Source organism: Hyperolius riggenbachi, chromosome 5, assembly GCF_040937935.1.
Source record: "Hyperolius riggenbachi isolate aHypRig1 chromosome 5, aHypRig1.pri, whole genome shotgun sequence".
Taxonomy (NCBI): Eukaryota; Metazoa; Chordata; class Amphibia; order Anura; family Hyperoliidae; genus Hyperolius; species Hyperolius riggenbachi.
The window spans coordinates 89,467,263-89,488,142 of NC_090650.1; the positions used below are offsets into that span (position 1 = coordinate 89,467,263).

General features: G+C 39.5%; 1 protein-coding gene across 2 annotated transcripts in view; it reads right to left on the minus strand.

The window, feature by feature from the left end:
• Positions 1-1,135: 1,135 nt before the first annotated feature.
• Positions 1,136-20,880, minus strand: part of ITGB8 (integrin subunit beta 8) — a 185,367-nt gene continuing 165,622 nt past the window's right edge. The window contains exons 11-14 of one of the 2 annotated variants that reach the window (XM_068238639.1): positions 18,982-19,204; positions 12,603-12,706; positions 6,020-6,183; positions 1,136-2,499 (exon numbers count right to left, since the gene is read on the minus strand). In XM_068238639.1, the coding sequence (XP_068094740.1) occupies positions 2,356-2,499; positions 6,020-6,183; positions 12,603-12,706; positions 18,982-19,204 (635 nt within the window). In that variant the 3' untranslated portion in view covers positions 1,136-2,355. Of the gene's footprint in view, positions 2,500-6,019; positions 6,187-12,602; positions 12,707-18,981; positions 19,205-20,880 lie in introns of both variants that reach the window. The other variant, XM_068238638.1, reaches the window with a different exon arrangement.

The following is a 20,880-nucleotide window of genomic DNA, read 5'->3' on the forward strand; positions in this document are numbered from 1 at the left end:
GGCCAGGACCTCTTGTATACTGAGTACTTGTGGTTGTTATACACAACAAGCAAAAGACCACTGTAAAATGACACTAGAAAGTAGAACAAACTTTCAGGGGAACCAAAGGTCATTTTCATATAAAACGAGGAAGGAAACTTTAAGGGAAGACATCTTGTGCCTATCAATGAATGAAGACATACATTATAAAACAGGTCATAAAAATGTAAGTAGCTGGGATAACTACTAATTATCACTTACTGGCCTCAATTCAATTAGCTTTCTCCTCTGTTTTCTCTCAGGAGGTAATGTTTCATCTTATCTACAAAATAACATTACAGCACCTCAATAGAAAAAGTATTAAAAATTAGATTTAAAAAAAAAAAAACCAGCTTATTTTGAGTTTCTTCTTGCTTGTTGAGTTTTTACAAAGTTATTTTACTGATAAAGTATAAAACCATCTCCTGCTCTAAAACTCATTAGAAAAGTTAAATGAATAAGTGCCATTGGCCCATATGCAATTAACTTTTTCTCCTGAGTTATCTCCTACAAGATAATTAACATATTCTCTTTAAAATAACTTTTAAGTATTTTACAATTGAAAGAGTACCTAAAAGTTGATTAAAAAGTACTTTGAAAATTATTTTGAGTACTGTCTTGCTTGCTGGTGGCTTAAAAGGCAGTTTATGACAAGGTGCAAGAATATCACCTAAGAGAGAAAGTGAATTGCATATTGGCCATAGTGAATTGGAAATGGGCCATTATGTCTATACAAATATTTACATTTTGAAGTGAAAGTCCACCCATGTTCATTAGCAAAAAGACAATCCATTTATTTCGGATCTACAGCTAATAAATGTTTTTTTTTTTCATCTACCAAATCTGTAATCTTGTTTGTACCTACAGAGACAGCCACATGCACAGCTGAGCCTTCCTGCCAGCAAAGCTAGTACTGAGTTTCTCCTTAGTTTTCTCCTAGGTGATATTTTCAAGATTGTCAATGAAATGCCTTTGAACTACCAGCAAGTAAGAAAATACTCAAAATAATTTTGATAGTACTTTTTTCATCAACTTTTTGGTACTTTTTCAGTTGCAAAGTGCGGAAAAGTTATTTTAAATAGAAGATGAAAACGTATCTCCTAGGAGAAAAGGGTAATTGCATACGGGCCAACGTGTTCATTTTTTTTGTATTAGCAAAGAAAAGTTGTTGTTTTTTTTGTTTGAAAATATTGCTATTTCAGCACCAAGGCCTTTTCAGACATGCACAACAGCCTGTACGTTAAAATGAAACGATAATTTTAAATAACATCAAATTATTAAATTACTTCTAAACAATGTCACTGATACATGTCATAGCATCGCATTTTCTTTTAACAATGGTGGAATTTCACTTAAAACACATTTTTTGACCTAAGTTTGCTTCAGGTGTTCCCTGTCCCATTCCTGTTTGCACAGTCTACCTCTGCACGCTTTTTCTTCCCTACAAAGATCATTATCAGCACTTTCACACACAATGAGCATGAGTACAGGCTAGCCATGAGTCATTTTTTACTGTAAACGGTGGAAGCAACATGCTGAGGCTAAACTCAAAATGCAAACACATTGCATTATGAAATTGAGCCACATTTTAAAACATTTTAGCCACAATTAATTATAAGTACCCAAATACTTCAATTGTTCTATTAAACACATGTTGTCTTTACAACAATTTTGAAAAGTGAAAAGGCAAAAATCCTTCTCATTGAGTGCATTTACATAAGAACGCCACTTTATGGTCTGAGAGGAGGAAGTGAAGTAAAGACAGATATTATTCACTTCCTGTCACCCATTTTAAAGTCTGTGAACTTCCCTTCAGTCATCTATAAAGACGGTAAAGGGAGCCAGATATCACAGTGATGGAATAGTGGAGCATGGAAGTCATTAGTTACAGATCAGCCCCACTGCGTAGAACTATTGAGAGCAATCCCCTTTAAATTGTACTTAAAGTGTAATCAGTGCTTTGTTTAAAAAAAATGTACAAATATAAAATAAAAAACACACAATAAAGTGCTACATTCAAACCTTGTACCATACAGTAGTAACGCACATGGATCTGTTAGAGCAGCTAAAATGATAGAAACAATTTTTATGTACAGTATCACAAATCAGTCCCTGAAATCTCAGAACTACCAAGCAATTCACAAATGAGTAAAAAACCCCACCAAAAAACAATGTAGTAAAAACTGACCGTTGAATATCACCAGGAACTGCAGCAGTCCAGAGTTTACAGTTGCTTTGCTGAAACTTAGACTATCTATATATAAATAGGCCCCGCCCATTTATAAAAGTCCTTTTACAGGAGCCTAACTGTGAAGCAGGCCAATCACTGAAGATCATCTAATACACATGTTTTTTTTCTTCAAAGTTATACTTGACTGCTTCATGTGGTGCAAAGGTTCCATTGCTGATATTTATGTCGTCTGGCTTTTCACGGGTGTATGTTACTGTACTTGAGTACACATTGTGTAAACCATTTTTATCCTTAAAAAAAATAAAAAGAAAATATGATTAATGTGAAAAAAATTGCAATTTTATTCATTTTAAAGAACAAAAATCAAGTCAAAGTGGAACTACATTTTAGGTTTAAATGGAAATCCGCCTTTTAGTATAAAACTGAGCCTAGGACAACTCAAATGAGCCGAGCTCTCTGGACCGGAGGAGATTGTATTGGGTTTACCAGGGCTGTTGGCGTGTTGTAGAGCACAATATGTAATTATATGTGGATCGATGTTACGCTATGTTTTCATGGAATCCATTTCTTTTGAGGATCCCTTGACTTGTGAGAAGAGGGGAAAAAGCACAGATATACTATTGTAATCTAAATCTAATCTAAAACAGCAAGTTGAGCATGGCTCTGAATCATAGAACGACAACACGAAAAAAAACAAAAACAGCATAAATTATTTTAAGAAGTCTTGCGACAGTTTAACCCATATAAGAAATAACTTGCTTGAACCTCTGTTATGTATCCCAGTATTCTTTTCACTCAATTCAGTTTAAGAACTTAGATGTGGGAGCCGTTATTTAACATCGAAAGTAAAGACATCTGGTGGCGTTATCTCCTGCTCTACCCAGATGATGAGACATTTCAGGGTGGTTTTTCAGCATTTTTGCTGTCAAAGACAATAGGCTCATCCCCAGCTCATGCTTGGAGGGAAGGAGGAGGTTGATTTGAGGTAACTACCCCTATGAACATTGTGGTAGACATGAAGGAGATGTTCCCCTTTCCCAGGGGAATAAAGAAAGTTGTTGAACCCTTACTTATAGTAAAAAGTTTACGGTATTAGAAATGATAGTTTCAATAAAATATTAAAAATAACACAAGTCCTTTCTTCCATTTTCTTACTTTTTCTTCTACATCTGTATGCTTCTGTTATCGTCTTTATCTATATATTTGTTCTGTAATGTCTTCTTCTGTTCACTTATATCTTCTTCTAAACATTTTTCCGTTGTTACTTCTAATCTCTTCCTTTATGCTGGGCATACACGGCTCGATTTTCCCGCTCGATTCTCCCGCTCGATCGATTCCCCGCTCGATTCCGCAGGTGATTCTCTTATCTTTCGCTTGTTTTTCTTATCTTTTTGCATTGTCCTCAAGGCAGAATCGAGTGCACATGTCAGAAATTATCTATCGAGCCATCTAAATGGCTCAGGATCGAGCCGTGTATTCCTAGCATTAAAGTTGGTTTCTTCTAGGCTTCTATTCTTCTTTTCTTTTACATTGTTTTCTCTAAAATATTGATTGAAGAGTCATTTACAACTCTACTGCCACACCAGACACCACTGCGACAATACTAAAGGTGGCCACACACCATACAATTTTTTTAATTTCTTTTCAATTCAAGAATTACAATACATTTTTTTGATTAATTGTAAAATTTGAACAATGTGACTAATGCACCACACACACGTGTTCAAGTTTTCCCCAATTGTGAAAAAAAAATGATTGCAAACTCTAAAAAAAACTGCTTGCGTCCATTTAGAAATTGGCAATCTACCCTACACTATTCCATTTTCATAAAAAAAATGATCAGAAAGATTCTCCACTCACAATCGACTTCCATTGAAAAAAATGGAAAATTTCATCCGATTTCTTAATCGAATGAAAACGAATCTTTAGATTCTTCTTTACAGATAATAATTTTTATTGAAAATCTCACTAATATTATAAATGTGAAAGGTTGGATGTTTGTCACTCAATCACGCAACAATGACTGAATAGATTTGAATGAAAAGTGGCACACACACAGTACATTACCTGGAATAACATATAGTTTACTTTTTATCCCCATAACCAAAAAGTGGGTGGAGACAAATACAAATTTCACTGGGAAAATGTAAACTGCAGCCATTCTTACACTGATAATGGCAGGGTTCTTAAACTTTGCTCAGTTGGTCACTGGGTGACTGGGATTAATATTCAGAAAAGTGGGTGGAGCCTACAAAAGCCAATCAAAATTCACCTATTGGTTTTCATGGGAAATATTTAATTGCTGCCATTCTTGCACTGTTAATGGCACAAGCCTCAAACCTGGTACAGTTGGTCATTGGGTGGGGTTCAAATTCAGAAAAGGGGGTGGAGCCACAGCCAATCAGATTTGTTTCATGTCAATGCAAATTATTGATGCCAAAAATCGCAAAGCTCACAAACTAGGTCATTGAGTTATTGTGTGTTAGGGTTAGAAAACGTGGGCGGAGCCAACACCAGCCAAATACATACCCGGGCAACACCAGGCCCTCAGCTAGTAATTAAATCATTTTATTTTATATTGTGTGGCTACCTTATCAGAGATCTACCATTAAGCATCTTTTTGAGGAAGATTCCCACTTGCTAGGTGAACAGAACAAGGGAATGCCCTGATGGCAGAATCAATGTAATGTTAGAAATACCTTCTACATTCCCCTGTAGAGCCCCTTCCCCAATGTCACTGACTATGCCTTATTGTAATGTACAGGCAGTGGAGCTGCATACTCTCTGGCTCAGAGGTTCTGACAATGCTATCCTCTTGTCTGAAGGTGGGACAAGAGGATAAAGGTGGGGAAGGATAATTTTTTTGGGGGTAATTTTAATAAAAGTTCTAAAAAAAACAAAAAATAACACTAAAGCACAGAGATGATAAGTGATAAAGAGAGTTCAGCAAAAGCAGCAGAAATTGAACAGCAGTTCATCTAAAGCGAACCTTCTAGTGCTAAAGTCAATTACTTTAAATAACTTCATTTAAAAAAATTGAATCATCCACTAACTTGTGTGTGATGCAGGGCAACAGTCTGCCTTCTTAAAACAGACGGAATTTGTGATTATTCAGATTGGAGTGCGCATTTGATGTCTCCCACGATGCTTTACTGCAAATCATCCTTTGTCATAATCACAAATAACCTCTGTTTTAAGAAGGCAAACGTTTGTTTTCCATAGCAGTTTGTAAGAGGGCTTTTTTTGGTCCTTTGTAGCCCCTTACACACTCCTAGGAGTTCTGGTTCACCACGAGCTTGCTGGGTAATCTGTAACGCAGGGCAATATGAAACTAGCCAGTCTTTTATAACTTTGAACTACATCAGGCCCTTTATATGCGCTTATTATATATTGTTTCAGGGTATGCATACTTGGAGTGCCATGGTCGTTGATCAGTGTACATTAAAATGAAACTATATGCAAAACATTTTTTTTTAGTATTAGTGTTAGTGTGGTAGTAGTAGAAGTTCTGTCAGGTGTTTTTGTGCCTCCATCAACTGAACTTCCTATTGACTCTCTACAAAATGCCTTCTACATATATATTTCCATACAGAGAACTCAACAGGTGGCCAGTGACTCCTTTCACAGGAAGTGAATAAAAATTCTTTCAACACAGACACATATAAAGTTTCTGACACTTCCCAGCTGGAATCAAAATAAACCAAAAGTTTTCGGTGAAGTTCAACTCTAATTAGCTGTCTCCTGCTTTGAAGAAAATCGCTATTCACACAAAGAAATGACTATATGAATGCAGGCGGGACTCCATCTTACCTTCATTGATGTAGATACCCTGTAGTCAGATGAAGAAGTGCTTCTGTTGTCACTGTACTGTAGAACAATAACTCTTATTATAAGTACAGTGAGAAAACCGAGCAAAAAGGTTGCAGTAAAGGTGATAAAAAATATCTTCAGAACCCAGGGATCTGAGAAGCATTCTGCTGGAAGAGAACACAGATGTGATATAGAGATATTTTACTGTAACAAAAAAAAGGGTTGTTTTTTTTTTTTTGCGCAATATTCATTCTTAAAGTGTACCTATAACAAAAAAAACGACCCCATCACTCTGTGCTCACGCCGGGACCCCCAAAATCCTGCTTGTTGGCGCCTTGCGCAGCCACTGTAGCTCCGCCACTGTTCAGGTGCGAGCCGTCTGCCCCTGTCACAGACTCAATCGGGTTCAACTATTTCCATCTGAGCCCAAGTGGGATGGAACTAGTGTCCATGCGCATGGAGGCCATGCTTGGGGGTTCAAACACAGGAAGGATCGAGAGGACAGAAGAGGACGGAGGAGCCTCTTTAGGAACCAGAGGCTTTTCCCTCCCGAGCTGAGTACCCCCTAAGGAAGAGTTGACGCAGTCAGTTTTTGACCATTGTAAAATATTACTTCTCCCTGATTTAGATTCCTAAATGTACCACAGGTGCTAGCATCTTTACTGCTGGCAAGATGTATTACTGCTGTCTGTTATCCCCGCCCCCACCACCACACACACACACACACACACTATCTGTTGCACAGAAAAACCTGTTGATCTCCTAGAGTGCTTTGGTGCAGAAGTGCAAATGGCATCTTTGCCAAAACATCACTGAAGGGCTATATATAGATACAAGAAGCATTTCTGACAGGACAACTAAGGTAGAAATTGATATCCTGAATAATCTGCTATGTGTCATCAAAGTGTTCCTTTAACAACTTTCTATTTAGACCACAGTTAGTCAAAATGTTCCATCAACTTCAATACAATTTTCACATTACTATAACTACAGTCCTAAGGGAAAAAACATGTTTTGAAAAATGTCCTGAAATGGTTAATAAAGGTTACTTTCAATCACCCCTGGAGCCTTATGATGTGATAGTGCCAGCACACAGAAGTATAAAAAGCAGGATATAAGAAAGCTGGAGTCTTATCTGGGTTACTGATATGACAGATGCACTGATTATAATAGTGGCTCCCTTCTTCCTCCCACAAGAATAGCAAGATATAATAAAAAATATTAATCATATGTGTTTACTTATGTACTGTATTACCACCTGGAGGTAATTTCATGTTGTTTAAATAAATGCTTCTGATGAATTCTATACTTTTGCACAGTTGTAAATGTACGCAATCATATCTTTATTTTTTGCTATAGTTCTCTTTTAAAGAGACGCTGAAGCGGAAAAAAAATATATGATATAATGATTTATACGTGTAGTACAGCTAAGAAATAAAACATTAGGAGCAGAGACATAAGTCTAATATTGTTTCCAGAACAGGAAGAGTTGAGAAACTCCAGTTGTTATCTATGCAAAAGAGCCATTGAGCTCCATGACTTTCAAAGTCGCAGAGAGCTCTGTCTTCTGAAACTTGTTATCTCAACTGTCAGTCATTGTAATTTATCTTTCTCAGCAGAGAAGGGTTCAAAGGGTCATTAGCCTGCTCTGTAAAATCATTTAGCATGCTAAGTAGTGTGTGAACTGCAAATATTAGAGAATGATGCAATGTTGTAAAAAATGAATATTTTCTTTGCTACTAATGTTCTAATAATTATCCGTACTACTCAACCAATTCATTATATCATAATTTTTTTCGCTTCAGTGTCTCTTTAAGTAGCATGAAATAAAACCCATTGTTTGAGCTTAAAAGGCCAGTGTTTCATCTTCATTTCTAGGAATAGCAGAACTATCGCTATTTTGTTGGATGAATTCCTTCTGGGAACAGTAAGTTTTGATGTGAACAAGGCAGTGTCAGATTGATAACAACATAACCTTGACACACCAGTGCCTTGACTCTGAGGCATGCTGTGAAATATGTTATTCTCAACAGTAATCTAAACTCCCCTGGCCATTGCCAATAATGCGTAAACTTCATAGATTAGAAATGTGTACAGAATTGAATATTTACTTGGCATCGAGACAATCATATTAACATTTTCCTTATGCATCCTTTTTCCTTAAAACATCAAAATCACAAAACAACCCGGGGCCAACAATAACACACTGAATGCAAAACACAGAATATGGTGGTAGACAGGCAATGTGACTCAAATGTTAACAGGGAAATGTAAAATAAAATCCAAGTAATAACATTTATTTTAAATAAGGTAAAAAATAATACCAATAAATTACAGTGTTAGTTTATGTAGGGCAATAAAAATAAGTTGTTGCCCACAGACCACAACCACCAATCAGATCCAGTGTATGGGAAAGGATGAGGGGGGCTTTTTGCATGGTGATTACCACAATATCAGCCATACAGAGCCCCCTGATAATCCGTTTGAGAAAAGGGAAAGATTTCTCATGGGAAAGGGGGTATCAGCTACTGATTGGGATGAAGTCCAATCCTTGGTTACAGTTCCTCTTTAAGTTTCAGAGGTGCCAAAATGAAATAAAATAGTTAAAAACTGTTTAAAAAGAGGTAATATTGCTGTTCGCAGCGCACAACAATATTACAAATACTACCGGCAGCGTTATTCCATAAGGACCGCTATTAGTGCGACATTGCCAAGCTAATGCCTATTACTAATGGTAACACTCATTAGTAATGCATGTTTCCATAGCAATGTTCATGCTAGTACTCGAGCACTGCAGTTAATACTAATACCGTTACTCGTGGTACAATGCTGCTATTAGTAGTGGTAATATTTCTGTGCGCTGTCTGCCCATAGCAATATTACTGCACTTTCCTGCATCAATCCCACAGATTGCAACGTGTATCTCGGGAGAAGGTTCCCACTTCATCAGGAAACCTTGAGAGCAAAGTCTCAAAAAGAGGTGTAAGCAAGTCCAGCACCTCAGTCTGTTCTTAACTATTTTAATTAATTTTGGTGCCTTTGAAACGTAAGTGTAGTTCAGTTGATAGTTTGAAATTTGTAAGGTTTCTGTAGACACTACTAGGTGTGTATAATCAGGAGAAAGTCGGAGAAACAAATAACTCGAAACCTTTTGTATGGTCTATAATTGTCCTTATAAGCCAGCTCTGATAGTGTCTCTGTTGACTTCCTATTCCCCTAACATAACTGCAGCACATAGGCTAGCTGAGATCTCTTGTTTGTGGCACAAAAGGTGGGCTGAATCCTTTAAGGTGAAGTCAGATATCTGCTGCTCCAGTCACCCTATCATGTCTCGAGTCTCGACAGTTAACTTAAGTTTTAATCTGTTCTGTTTTCAAAAAGAAGCTTCCAAGTCCCTAATTTCTCCCAGCAGAGGCAGCCTCCCAAAGACACTGACGGCTGCAAGTGATCAGTCATCAACTTGTAAGACTGCAATTATTTCTGACTCCCTCGACTTCCTAAACACAATAGAACCTTGTTAATAAACCAAAGGAGGAACAGCCTGTGCCTGATACCACAAGACCTTTTGATAACCTTAACATATCTGCAATAATGAAATACTGTGTTGCTGCAAGGCTACAAATTACAAGACTTCAGTTTATCAGTCGGCATGACCTTGCCATTGAGGCTGAACTTCTAGGACTTTGATGTGTGTACAAGGGGGTCTGGAATCCATCTAAACACAACCATTTCTTAGGCCATACAGCTGTCTGCACGGTACAGAGCAGGTAAACAAAGTTAGCTTTGTTTTCTCCGTCAGTGTAGAAGACATTTCTGACCTACTCTCAGGACATACATGTTTTCATACACGGAATATTTACTTGTGCAAGTCCAGGAAGTCGCTTCATCACAATGTCATATTGTATTTGATTTTTTTTTTTAATTTTCAATAACCTGGTCCAAATGTCTAAATTCAGCCAACTCAGAAGTAGTCATTTCAGATTTCTTCTATAAAGGGCAACATACAGTCAGGGCAGTTTCTAGGCTAAATAGCTCCAAGGGCAAAGTGGTAAGCCAGTGGTACCCATCAGATTAGGCGGTTAGTTAGCCAGAGGTAGCACCCAGTATTAGGTAGCCAGATAACCCCTGCAGTATATGTAGCCAGATATAAACACATCCCCAGTATAGATAGCCAGATGATCCCCACAGTGTAGGCAGTCAGAGCCCTCCATCATGCAGAGTGCAGCGCCTCCCTTCCCTATAGATTTCCCTGGTGTCTAGTAGAAGTGTCTTCCCGGTCTCCTCTCCATCCCCTTGACCCACCGTCAAGAAATTTGATGTCTTCCAAAGGCGGCCCGAGTAGGGCCAAAGACAAATTCAACCAAGCTGGTCGAAAAATTTTACTGGAGTGGAAGGAGAGGACAGAGAAAGGACCGGGAAAGCTGTATGGGATCTAGAGCCTTTCCTCTCCATAGATATGTATCTAACTCATTTTGGGCAGCTTGCTTCACTGTTGCTTTATAATACCTTCTGTTCTATGAAGGCTAATTCTTATTTAGCACTCGAAAAATATGTAGAAATACGGTCATTTTGGCTACGTCCACTGTAAGCTTTGAACTCACATAAATGGTGGCAGAAGGTGGACTGAGCTACAGTCATGCATAAACATATTGAGATAACAATTTAAATAAATGATCATTCGTGACTACAAAGTGAATTAACTCACTGCACACTCACATGCAAATTCTCATGCAAAACCACATACATGGTCACGTACTCCTGCATGATTTGTGTGAAAGAAATTGCATGAGAATTTGCATGCGAGTGTGCAGTGGGTTAACTGACTTTGCTCTTTTATTTGCCACACCCCCTCTAGCACCTCACTATTACAATTTAAATATTTAAATGTCCTAGCTCGAGATGAGAAGCGTGGATTCTGTGTTTGTTTTTTCCTCTATTTGATCATTCGTGGTTGTTTTGGCCAAAAATCTTAAGTAGGCACAGGTTACCCTGATGTCTCTTGACTCCTCTATGACAAGCCGTTTAGTTGAATTGCCACCCCCTGATGCACATTGTTCCCTGTGGTAATGTCACAGTAAGTTGTGAAGTTACTCACGCATCCCCCCATCTCCATATAAAAGTGCACACGCTTCTTGGCTAGGAGCCAAAAGGTGCTGGTGTACAATGATGATTCCAAAATGGCTTCCTGCAGTGATCAGCACAACTTCTGTCCATTTTTGTCTTATCATTTTAAAACCTCATGTGACATCAACTTCATGGGGTTTAAAGAGAGTCTAAAGCCAATTTAAATACTTGTTTTTACCTGCTATTTGTGTTAAGGAAGATGACCAGTGCTGAAACGATGCATTCCCGCAACAGAACAAGGGCTTTATACCCCCAAATCCCGGGGCAAACGCCCACGACTTTCCAGGTCATGGATATTGCTGCCTGGGGAGGCAGAGCGTAGTGTTGTAGCTCTGCCTCTACTGGAGTCAATCTACACCTCTCCCTGCCCCTCTCAGTGAAAGAAGAATGAGAGGGGCAGGGAGAGGCGGCGATCGGCGGAGATTAACTCCAGTTGAGGCAAAGCTGCAGCGCAAAGCCCTGCCTCTAACAGGAAGTGCTCCCCGATTTTTGCCCCGGGGATTTGGGGGGTATAAAGCCCTCTTTCTGCCGCGGGAATGTGGTGTTTCAGGACTGGTCGTATTGCTTAACACAAATAGCAGGTAAAAACAAGTATTTAAATTGGCTTCAGACCAAGTTGACCTGAATTCTTGCACAGGACAGAAGGAAACCAGAGAGAAATGTACCCTGTATGTATTTAGAGCAGGGGTCTCAAACTCGCGGCCCACGGTTCAATATTTTGTGGCCCTCGCCGGCAAAAGCTTCCTTATAGTTCGCTTCAGTGCTCCCAAGTAATCCGCCTCATCCCCGCCGCTAAACGAGGGCTGCAGAGCCCCCAAATCGCCCGGGGGGGCAATCCGCTGCCATTTCCTGGAAGGGGCAGAGCTTTCAGCTTCAGCTCTGCCCCTCCTGACGTCAATCGCCGCACGGATCGGCGCCTCTCCCCGCCCCTCTCTGTGAAGGAAGAGTGAGAGGGGCGGGCAGAGGCGGCGATGCGGCCCAGCCTCATCCTGACTTTGCCTCCTGCGGCCCCCCATGTCAATTGAGTTTGAGACCCTGATTTAGAGGGTTTAGCCTGTCTAATTCCCCCGCATCTGTGACTAATCACCACCGTAATTTGATCTCGCAGCTGTGTCAGCTCAGGAATCTCCTCTGCCGCAGCAGAGCAGCTAATTTGCAAACACAGGATGTTAACAATAGGTCAGCTTCCATGAAAGCAGGAAGTAGACACACTGCAAATGTATTGCGGGATTTGTATTACCTGTAACAAAGAAGTGTTTTTCTTTAAATGTCATTATGCTGTTGCTTATCTTTTAGAGCAGAGAGGAAGTTCTGAGTTCAGGTCCGCTTTAAATGCAATCCTGATATTTGATTTTACAATTGAATATCACTGTATGCATAGCATTGTTATAATGTATTAATTCCTCAAACATAAAGTACATGTAAAATAGACATTTATATTTCAAATGTGTGAACTTACCTGAAGATTGATCCATATAGTACACCAGCGTGTTACATATGGTTTTGTAAGGGTTAATCGGATTTTTAGATCCATTTAAAGAGCCATGAGTATGCTCACAATTCCTGTGTAGGACACAACAAACATTATATTTTTATTATACACTAAAGGTACAAAGTCATTGCTGCCAATATACAGGAAACTATACAGCTCTAAAGAGTAACTGTTGGGCATAAAATCAATTCTTTAGTTTTATCTAGTAAACAAGTAATAAGGATGCTAACCAGGCAATCCAAAAGTTAGTCCCTCTTATTTTTCTTCTCCATAAGACATAATTCCCCAGTTTCTCTGGCCCCTTTTTGGTACATAGGCCACACAAAGGAAGTTGCAGGGTATACTGGGTTTTTTTTTCCTTTACTTTCTCCTCAGAAGTAACTAATGCAGCCTAATTAGCTGAAGCCTCTTTCCTTCCTGTTTTCCCCTGCCACACTTTTGTTCCTCTCTGATTGGCCAGTATTTCTCAATGCACTTTCTACTGCAAACCTGGTTGGGAGTTTCTGAAGACTGTAAGGGGGGCAATGATACAGAGACAGAGTAAGGGAGGAAATGATGTCAGGATTGGCTTCAAGAGAGACACAGAGAAAATGGAAAATCCTAAGAAAAACTTTCTATTTGTTTACTATAGAAAAATCACTAAAATCAAAGTGTGGACAGTGCAATACATATGTTATGAAAGTAGAGCAAGTTATATGTTTTTTTTCCCCTGCGATAGTATGGCTGACAGCTCCACTTTAAATATGGCTAAGTAGGAATCCAGTTGAATGTTATTGTATGCAAGTGTTGTAATTAGATGATCTAATTACAGATGCCCCCTATGCTATCATCTATGATGCCAAGCTACAGGTTTCATAGTTGTGGAAAGAGCAGGTCAGAAAATTCCTCTTACCACCCCTCTTTCTTGATTTACCTGCATAGCTTGTTTACATTCATTACCATCTGTGCATGAGAAGCTTATAATGAACCCCTGCACCATTGCTTGCTAGCACTGCTATGGTCTATGAGGGGGAAACAATTCAGTCAGGACTGCTGTTCACTTGTGCACCACCTAGCAAGTAATGCGGGTGGCACCGGAAAGGAATAATGAAGTGAAAGGCCTTGGGCAAATGGAGTCCATCCATAGGTCCTGGCACCTGTGCAATCATATTGCAATCCCAAGAACGTGGAGCATGGAGAGAGCAGTGGCACTGAACAACTAGATCCAGTTCAAAGGTCATGGGCTTCCTCTGGTTGGGGCCTATACCCGACCAAACTGCAAGCTGCCAGAGCTGGAAGAAAACTGTCACCGTGGTAAGAAATTGCTCAAGTGCCAAGACCTATGGAGGGCCCCCATTTCGTCTCAGTATTTCTTTAAATAGCTTTGTCGAAAAATGCACAAAACAAATATAAGACAGAAAAGGATAGGAAAAGACAAGACAGGAAAAAACAGCAGATTCTACCACTGTTCACCAGGGCACAGAGCCCCACAAAAGCAACAACACCATTCTGTTATGATAGTTCATTCCCTGAATTAGGAATGTGAAATACGTCTTGGTTTGGGGACAACGCTATTTTTAGGTGCAGGGTTTAGGACCGGTTAGGGTTGAACTAAGGATATCCTTTAGATTTAGGATCAATTATGGGGTTTAGTTAGGGCTAATGGTAGATAAGTAGGAAGGCTAGCTATTTCTTAAACAGGATCTTGCTTGTTGTAAGTGCACTTGTAGGTGGAGTGCATGTATGCAAGTAATTACTGGTGCAGTGTATAAGGATGCACAAGCCTGTAAGCTAATATTGAAGTTGTATTTTTAATTGTATAAATAAATAACAATGGGTTTTGCGAGGGTTAGCTCTTGCTTCATCAGGTAATATATATCCTTACACGCTGCACCAGCAAATACTTTCATGCATGCACACCACCTACAGGTGCACTTCACAAAAAGCAAAATCCTGTTTGTTGCCTGATACCATTTGGTCTTCAGATCACCGAGCACCAGGTCCCTGGCCACAAGAGGGACGTATGCGGTAAACGCTTATTCCTAACCGAACAGCCCACCAAAACCAGGTGAGACCTGTCCACGTGGCCTTTGGCCATCTCTAGTTCACACAGTGAGCGCTGTTTCTTTTTGTCTTTCGAAACAGAACACTAGAGGCTAAATACTAGGAGCACTGTGGCACGTACCTTATGTGACCACTACAGGCCTCTAGTATAGAAGCCCTAGTGGTATAAAGAAGACATGGAAGCTAGACAGGTGAGAGTACCTCCGCTGCTCTGTTGGTCGGTCAAAAATCAAACGCCACTTGCAACTCTCTCCTGAATCTGCTGCTGATCTAGCAAAATGTTACATCTGGTTTGATCAACCGGATCAATTTCTGCCAGAGATCGATTGTGTGGGATTGTACAGGTCGACTTGAAAGGTTTAAATACTTTTTTGGATGCCATGAATTAGGCTTGCATGCACAGCATTTTCATACAGGATGTGAACTGTGGAAGATTCTCTTTGGTAGTACAAATAACACAGTAGATTGAAAGGTGGAGTTATATAAACAGATAGAGCCTGTGATTTGCAGCTCAGTTGATAACCAAACGGGATACATTTCTGAGATGTTTAACACTAACAGAGAAAACATATGAGACGTAGAAAAATAAAGAGATCTGGCCAAATATTTGTTATGCTAGTAAGTATCAAAGAAGCCACGAATAGGAAATTGTACATAAATAAGCTGAGAGTACTAGATCTGCAAGAGGATTTATAGTGGAATTCTCCCGAAAAATAACATGATCGCATCCTCATCTCAGAGTATCTCCAGAAACTGTTCAGTGAGACTCCATCAGTGGACCATAACTAGTCCTGCCTGGCAAAGTGGCCTTCAAGCTCAACTTGGATTGATCATTTACTCTTACAGAGAATAGAATACTAAAAGACCACACAGCCCTTATTCAATTTACTTTTTCTCCTACCTTTTCACCTAGGAGAAAATGTTTAATCTTCTATTTAAAATACTTTTCAGCCCTCTGCAATTGAAAAAGTACAAAAAAGTAGGAGAAAAAGTACTGTCAACATTATTCTGAGTATTTCCTTGCTTGTTGGTGGCTTAAAAAGCACTTTATTAATAAAAAAAATATCACCTAAGAGATGTTTTCTCCTAGGTGATATTTTCACACGTTGTCAATATAATTCTTTTAAACCACCAACAAACAAAAAAAATACTCAGAATAATTTTGACAGTACTTTTTTAAATTGAAAACTGCTAGAAAGTTATTGTAAACAGAATACTTTCTCCTAGGTGAAAACGTAGGAGAAAAAGTAAATTGAGTAAGGGCTGGTATGGTATTTAGTATGCTGAAAAGCGAAGATGAAAAATTATCTCCCAGGGGAAAACACAGATGAAAAGGTTAATTGCATATGGGCTATGGGCCCATATGCAAATAACATTTTCTCCTGAATTATCTTTTAGGAGATAATTTTCCTATTCTCTTTAAAAACGATTTTTCAGCATTTGAAAACTGAAAAAGTACCCAAAAGTTGGTGAAATAGTATTATCAAAATTATTTTGAGTATTTTCCTGCTTGCAGGTGGTTTAAAATGCCTTTTTTGACAAGGTGTGAAAATCTCACCTGGGAGAAAACTCAGGAGAAAAACTGAATTGCATATGGGCCCTAGTGCCATATGCAATTAACTTTTTCTCCATAGTTTTTTTCTAGGTGATATTTTTAATCTTGTCAATAAAATGCCTTTTAAGCCAGCAGAAAGCAAGAAAATACTTAAAATAATAGTAATAGTACTTTTAAATTTACTTTTTGGTACTTGTTTTGTTGAATAGTGCTGGAAAGTTATTTCAAATAGAAAATGAAAAATGATCTCCTAGGAGAAAATGTGGGTGAAAAGTGAATTGCATATGGCCCTTGGTGTCATAAAGCCTAGCAAGACAGCAGCTACAGTATATTCTGAAGCCACAGTCTTCTGAGGAGACCCAGTGGGGTATCAAATGTATTATTTTTCTTTTAATTCATAAAAAAAAAGTATGTGAAGTATTTTTTTCCAATTTGATTCAATGCAATGGAATAAGGGAATGCAGAGAGGAACGGGAACGCTCTAAGGGATGCAAATTCTCCCCTCCTCTTAGGTGAGTACCTAACTTTTTAGCTTTTATCGGTTACAGTTGTCCTATTTGATCTGCATGCTTATTTAGGGTCTGTGACTAAAAGCATTGGAGGCAGTAGATCGGCAGGATAGCCAGGCAATTTGCATTGTTTAAAAAGGAAATAAATATAGCAGCCCCCATCTCCTCTCAATTCAGTTTGTGCTTTAAGCTTTGTAAGTGGAACAATGGTCTAGTATTACTGCTGTGTAGTGAAATATAATATGAAAGTTAAAGAGGCACTTAAGTCTCCTAAAAAAATGAGTTTTACTCACCTGGGGCATCCCTCAGCCCCCTGCAGCCGATCGGTGCCCTCACCGTGTCTCTGCGATGCTTCCGTCCCCGCCGGTGGCCACTTCCGGTTTCGCCGTCAGGACCCGACAGGCATGGGAACGCCACAATAGCAGCATAGGGGGCGATATTGTGGCTGGGAACGCGAATAATCACTCGCGTTCCCGTGCCTGTCGGGTCCTGATGGCGAAACCGGAAGTGGTCGCCCGCAGGGACGGGAGCATCGCAGAGACACGGCGAGGGCCCCGATCGGCTGCAGGGGGCTGAAGGAACCCTAGGTGAGTAAAACTTATTTTTTTAGGAGACTTAAGGTTCACTTTGACCACTTCAGCCTACAGCTTCGAAAATCTTATGCATCCGAGCAATGTTCACCTCCCATTCATTCGCTAATAACTTTATCGCTACTTATCAAAATTAATTGATCTATATCTCGTTTTTTTCCGCCACTAATTAGGCTTTCTTTAGGTAGTACATTTTGCTAAGAGCCACTTTACTGTAAATACATTTTAACAGGAAGATTAAGATAGAAATGGAAAAAAATCTTTATTTCTCAGTTTTTGGCCATTATAGTTTAAAATTAATACATACTACAGTAAATAAAACCCATGCATTTTTTGTGCCCATTTGTCCCGCTTATTACACCATTTAAATTACGTCCCTATCACAATTTATGGCGCCGATATTTTATTTAGAAATAAAGGTGCATTTTTTCAATTTGCGTCCATCACTATTTACAAGCTTATAATTTTAAAAAATTTAATAAGATACTCTCTTGACATGTATATTTAAAAAGTTCAGACCCTTAGGTAACTATTTATGTAGTTTTTTTTTTTTTATTGTAATTTTTTTTCTTTTTTTTTTAATACAAAAATGTATTTGGGTAATTTTAGTTTGGGAGGTAAATAGCCAATTTTAGATGTAATATAATGTATTTTTTATTCAATACAGGTATGTGGGTGCAGTTTACTATTTGGCCACAAGATGGCCACATTCAAAAAATTCCTGGATGCGAACAATGTCGCATCTAGGAACTAAAATGAAGAGAAGAAGTTTCCTGGGGGCAGAAATACCACGCTCTCTGATGAGAAAGCGCCGGTATTTCTGCCGGGGACTTAGATCGGTGAATGGGAATTATATTCCCATTCACTGACCGGGGGGCAGCGGGAGGCAGCGGGAGCGCGTGGGCGCGCGCCCGATCGCGCGCACCACACGGCTGCAGCACCACTGCCTATCTGGACGGATATATGCGTCCAGATATGGCGAAGTGGTTAAGAGACTTTTTTTATTGCAGCTGTCAACTTTGCTTGTCAAGCCTGTAAGTGGTGCTCCAAACCCTACAGGCTTAGTTTCAAAGTTTCATATTTTTCTTAATAAACATTTAAATTGAATATACACAATAAATAACATTGATATGCAAAAAAAATAGCTATACGTCCACTTTCAATGCAAAATGATCACATCTAAATAGCTAGCACACATAGGGCTCGATTCCCAAAGCGGTGCTAACCCAGTTAGAGACTTTAGGCGTGATAACCATTGCACCATGCTGGTGAAAAGCCAGTTTAGGCGTGAAAAGTTTAGGCATGATAAGTTTAGGCATGATACGTTTAGATAAGTTTAGATCGCGTGCAAAGTCCCGCACACAAAGCAGCGCCATTAAACTCTATGCGAAGTGCACTAGACTTTGCTAGCGCAAAACTTTTGATCAGCTGTGCACTGCGGTGCTAACCCAGTTGGTGCTTAAACATATCACGCCTAAACTTATCACACCTAAACTTATCATGCCTAAACTTATCACACCTAAACTTATCATGCCTAAACTGAGTTTAGGCGTGATAAAGGGCTTTTCACCAGCGTGCTAACTGTTAGCACCGCTTTGTGAATCAGGCCCATAGTATATTATTAGATATTATTTAAATAGAAAACATACCAGTTGCCAGTACAAGTATTGCTACATCCAGAGCAGTATTGACACAAAGGCCCGAAGCTTTCGCCATCGGAACACTCGCATGTTCCACATGTGCAGGTTCCCCTTCCACTGCATACAAGGCCATTGGCATCCATACATTGTTTCTTTGATGAGGAACATTGGCATCGGTCACCTTCCCAGCCCTTGAAGCATCTACAGTCTCCATTTCTACATTCACCATTACCTGGCAGGAGTAAAGATAAGTACTTTTAGTCTCCATACTACTTGTTACATCTCAGATACAGAATGCACATATAAATGTTATTTTGTTTCTGGTAGCAATCAATGAATTAGGACTAGTAGCACTGATCACAATGGAGAGTTAATACAGGTATATGACACCCATCAGACAATTACAAAAAGAAAGAAAGGGGGAAAAAAACAAAAACACAACAAGCTCCCTCCCCCCACAAACCTATTCTTATAGGAAATGTTCAAGCTGTTGACATCTACTTACCCCAGGCTTCCTCCAGCCACTTGACATGTCCCGCTCCGAAGCTTCGATGCCAGCCGGTGGCCCGTGGCCCCATCCGTTCACGATGACGACCTCGTCAGGTCAGGATCTTCTGCGCCTGCGCGAGAGCTGCTCTACGTCCTGCTCCCGTGCTCTGGAGTGTTCTGCGCGAGTGCACTGCGCAGGCGCAGAACTACTATGCCTGAGCAGTACAGTACACTCCAGAATGGAAGGGACCCCCGGGCCACCGGCTGGATGCGAAGCTGAGGCGAGGGCTCAGGATGGCTGCCAGGAAGCTGGAGGAAGCCCCGGGTAATTAGACGTCATTTTTTTCAGCAGCTTGGACATTTCCTTTAATGTGAATCACCCGCTCCAATGGACACAATCTTTTTGTATTCATCTGAATTCATAAATTCAATCCATCCTATTCATTTAGAACAAAAACTCTCCCACCTATCCAATTGTACAGCAATCTGTTCCTATGCATCTTTTATGAAAAACGCCTTTTTAACCCAGTCATAAAGAGAAGGAGGATCCGGACGACGTGTCCAATCAACTGGAATTAGACAGTTAGCTGCAATAAGCAATTGAGGCAATACTGACTTTTTATATTTAGCAATAGACATAGGAGAATTGTGCAAATGCACCTCTAAAGGGTCAAACTTAATCTGATGAATAATAACCTTATTAACATACAAAAGTACTCCATGCCAAAATGATCTTTACCGAGGACAACTCTTGAAAGCCACAACCCCTCCAACATTTGTCATCCAAATCAGGGTACATCAAGACCAGCTTAGCAGGAGTTTTATACTATGTATAGAACTGTTAATATTTTCAAATTAATTTCCTTTGCCTCAGAACTCACAGAAGTCACATGGGATAAAATACAAAATTTTGCTTTTTGTTGAGCACTAATTGAGACACCCGAATCCTCCTCCCACTTCCGAAAATACACAGGGAAGTCATCACTTATACTTCCTAACAATAATTTAAAGAACAAGGAGATTCTAGGGCTGGGAACCTCCTCACAAAAAGTTTTTCAAAACAAAACAAAAATCTCTTTCCAAACTAATTTTACTTTTAATCTGCAAAAATAAATATTCCAACTGCCTGTATCTCCAGAAATCAAAAGAGAGCTGCCCATACTCTTCATGAATCACTGATAAAGATTTCAACGACCTCACCTCCAGAACCTTACCTGACTCAATCTTAAACCCCCCACCCTACTCCAAGCACCAACAAAATTATGTTCCAACCCCAGTTCAAAAAAAGGAAAAGCAGTCAAAGGAGTCAGAGGAGACCATTATTTTACCCACCCCATCCTTTTATTTATCAGATCCCAAACTCTCAGTGTATTTTCCATCCAATTCAGTGTCGTAGGTGACAATCCTCTATATCTCCCA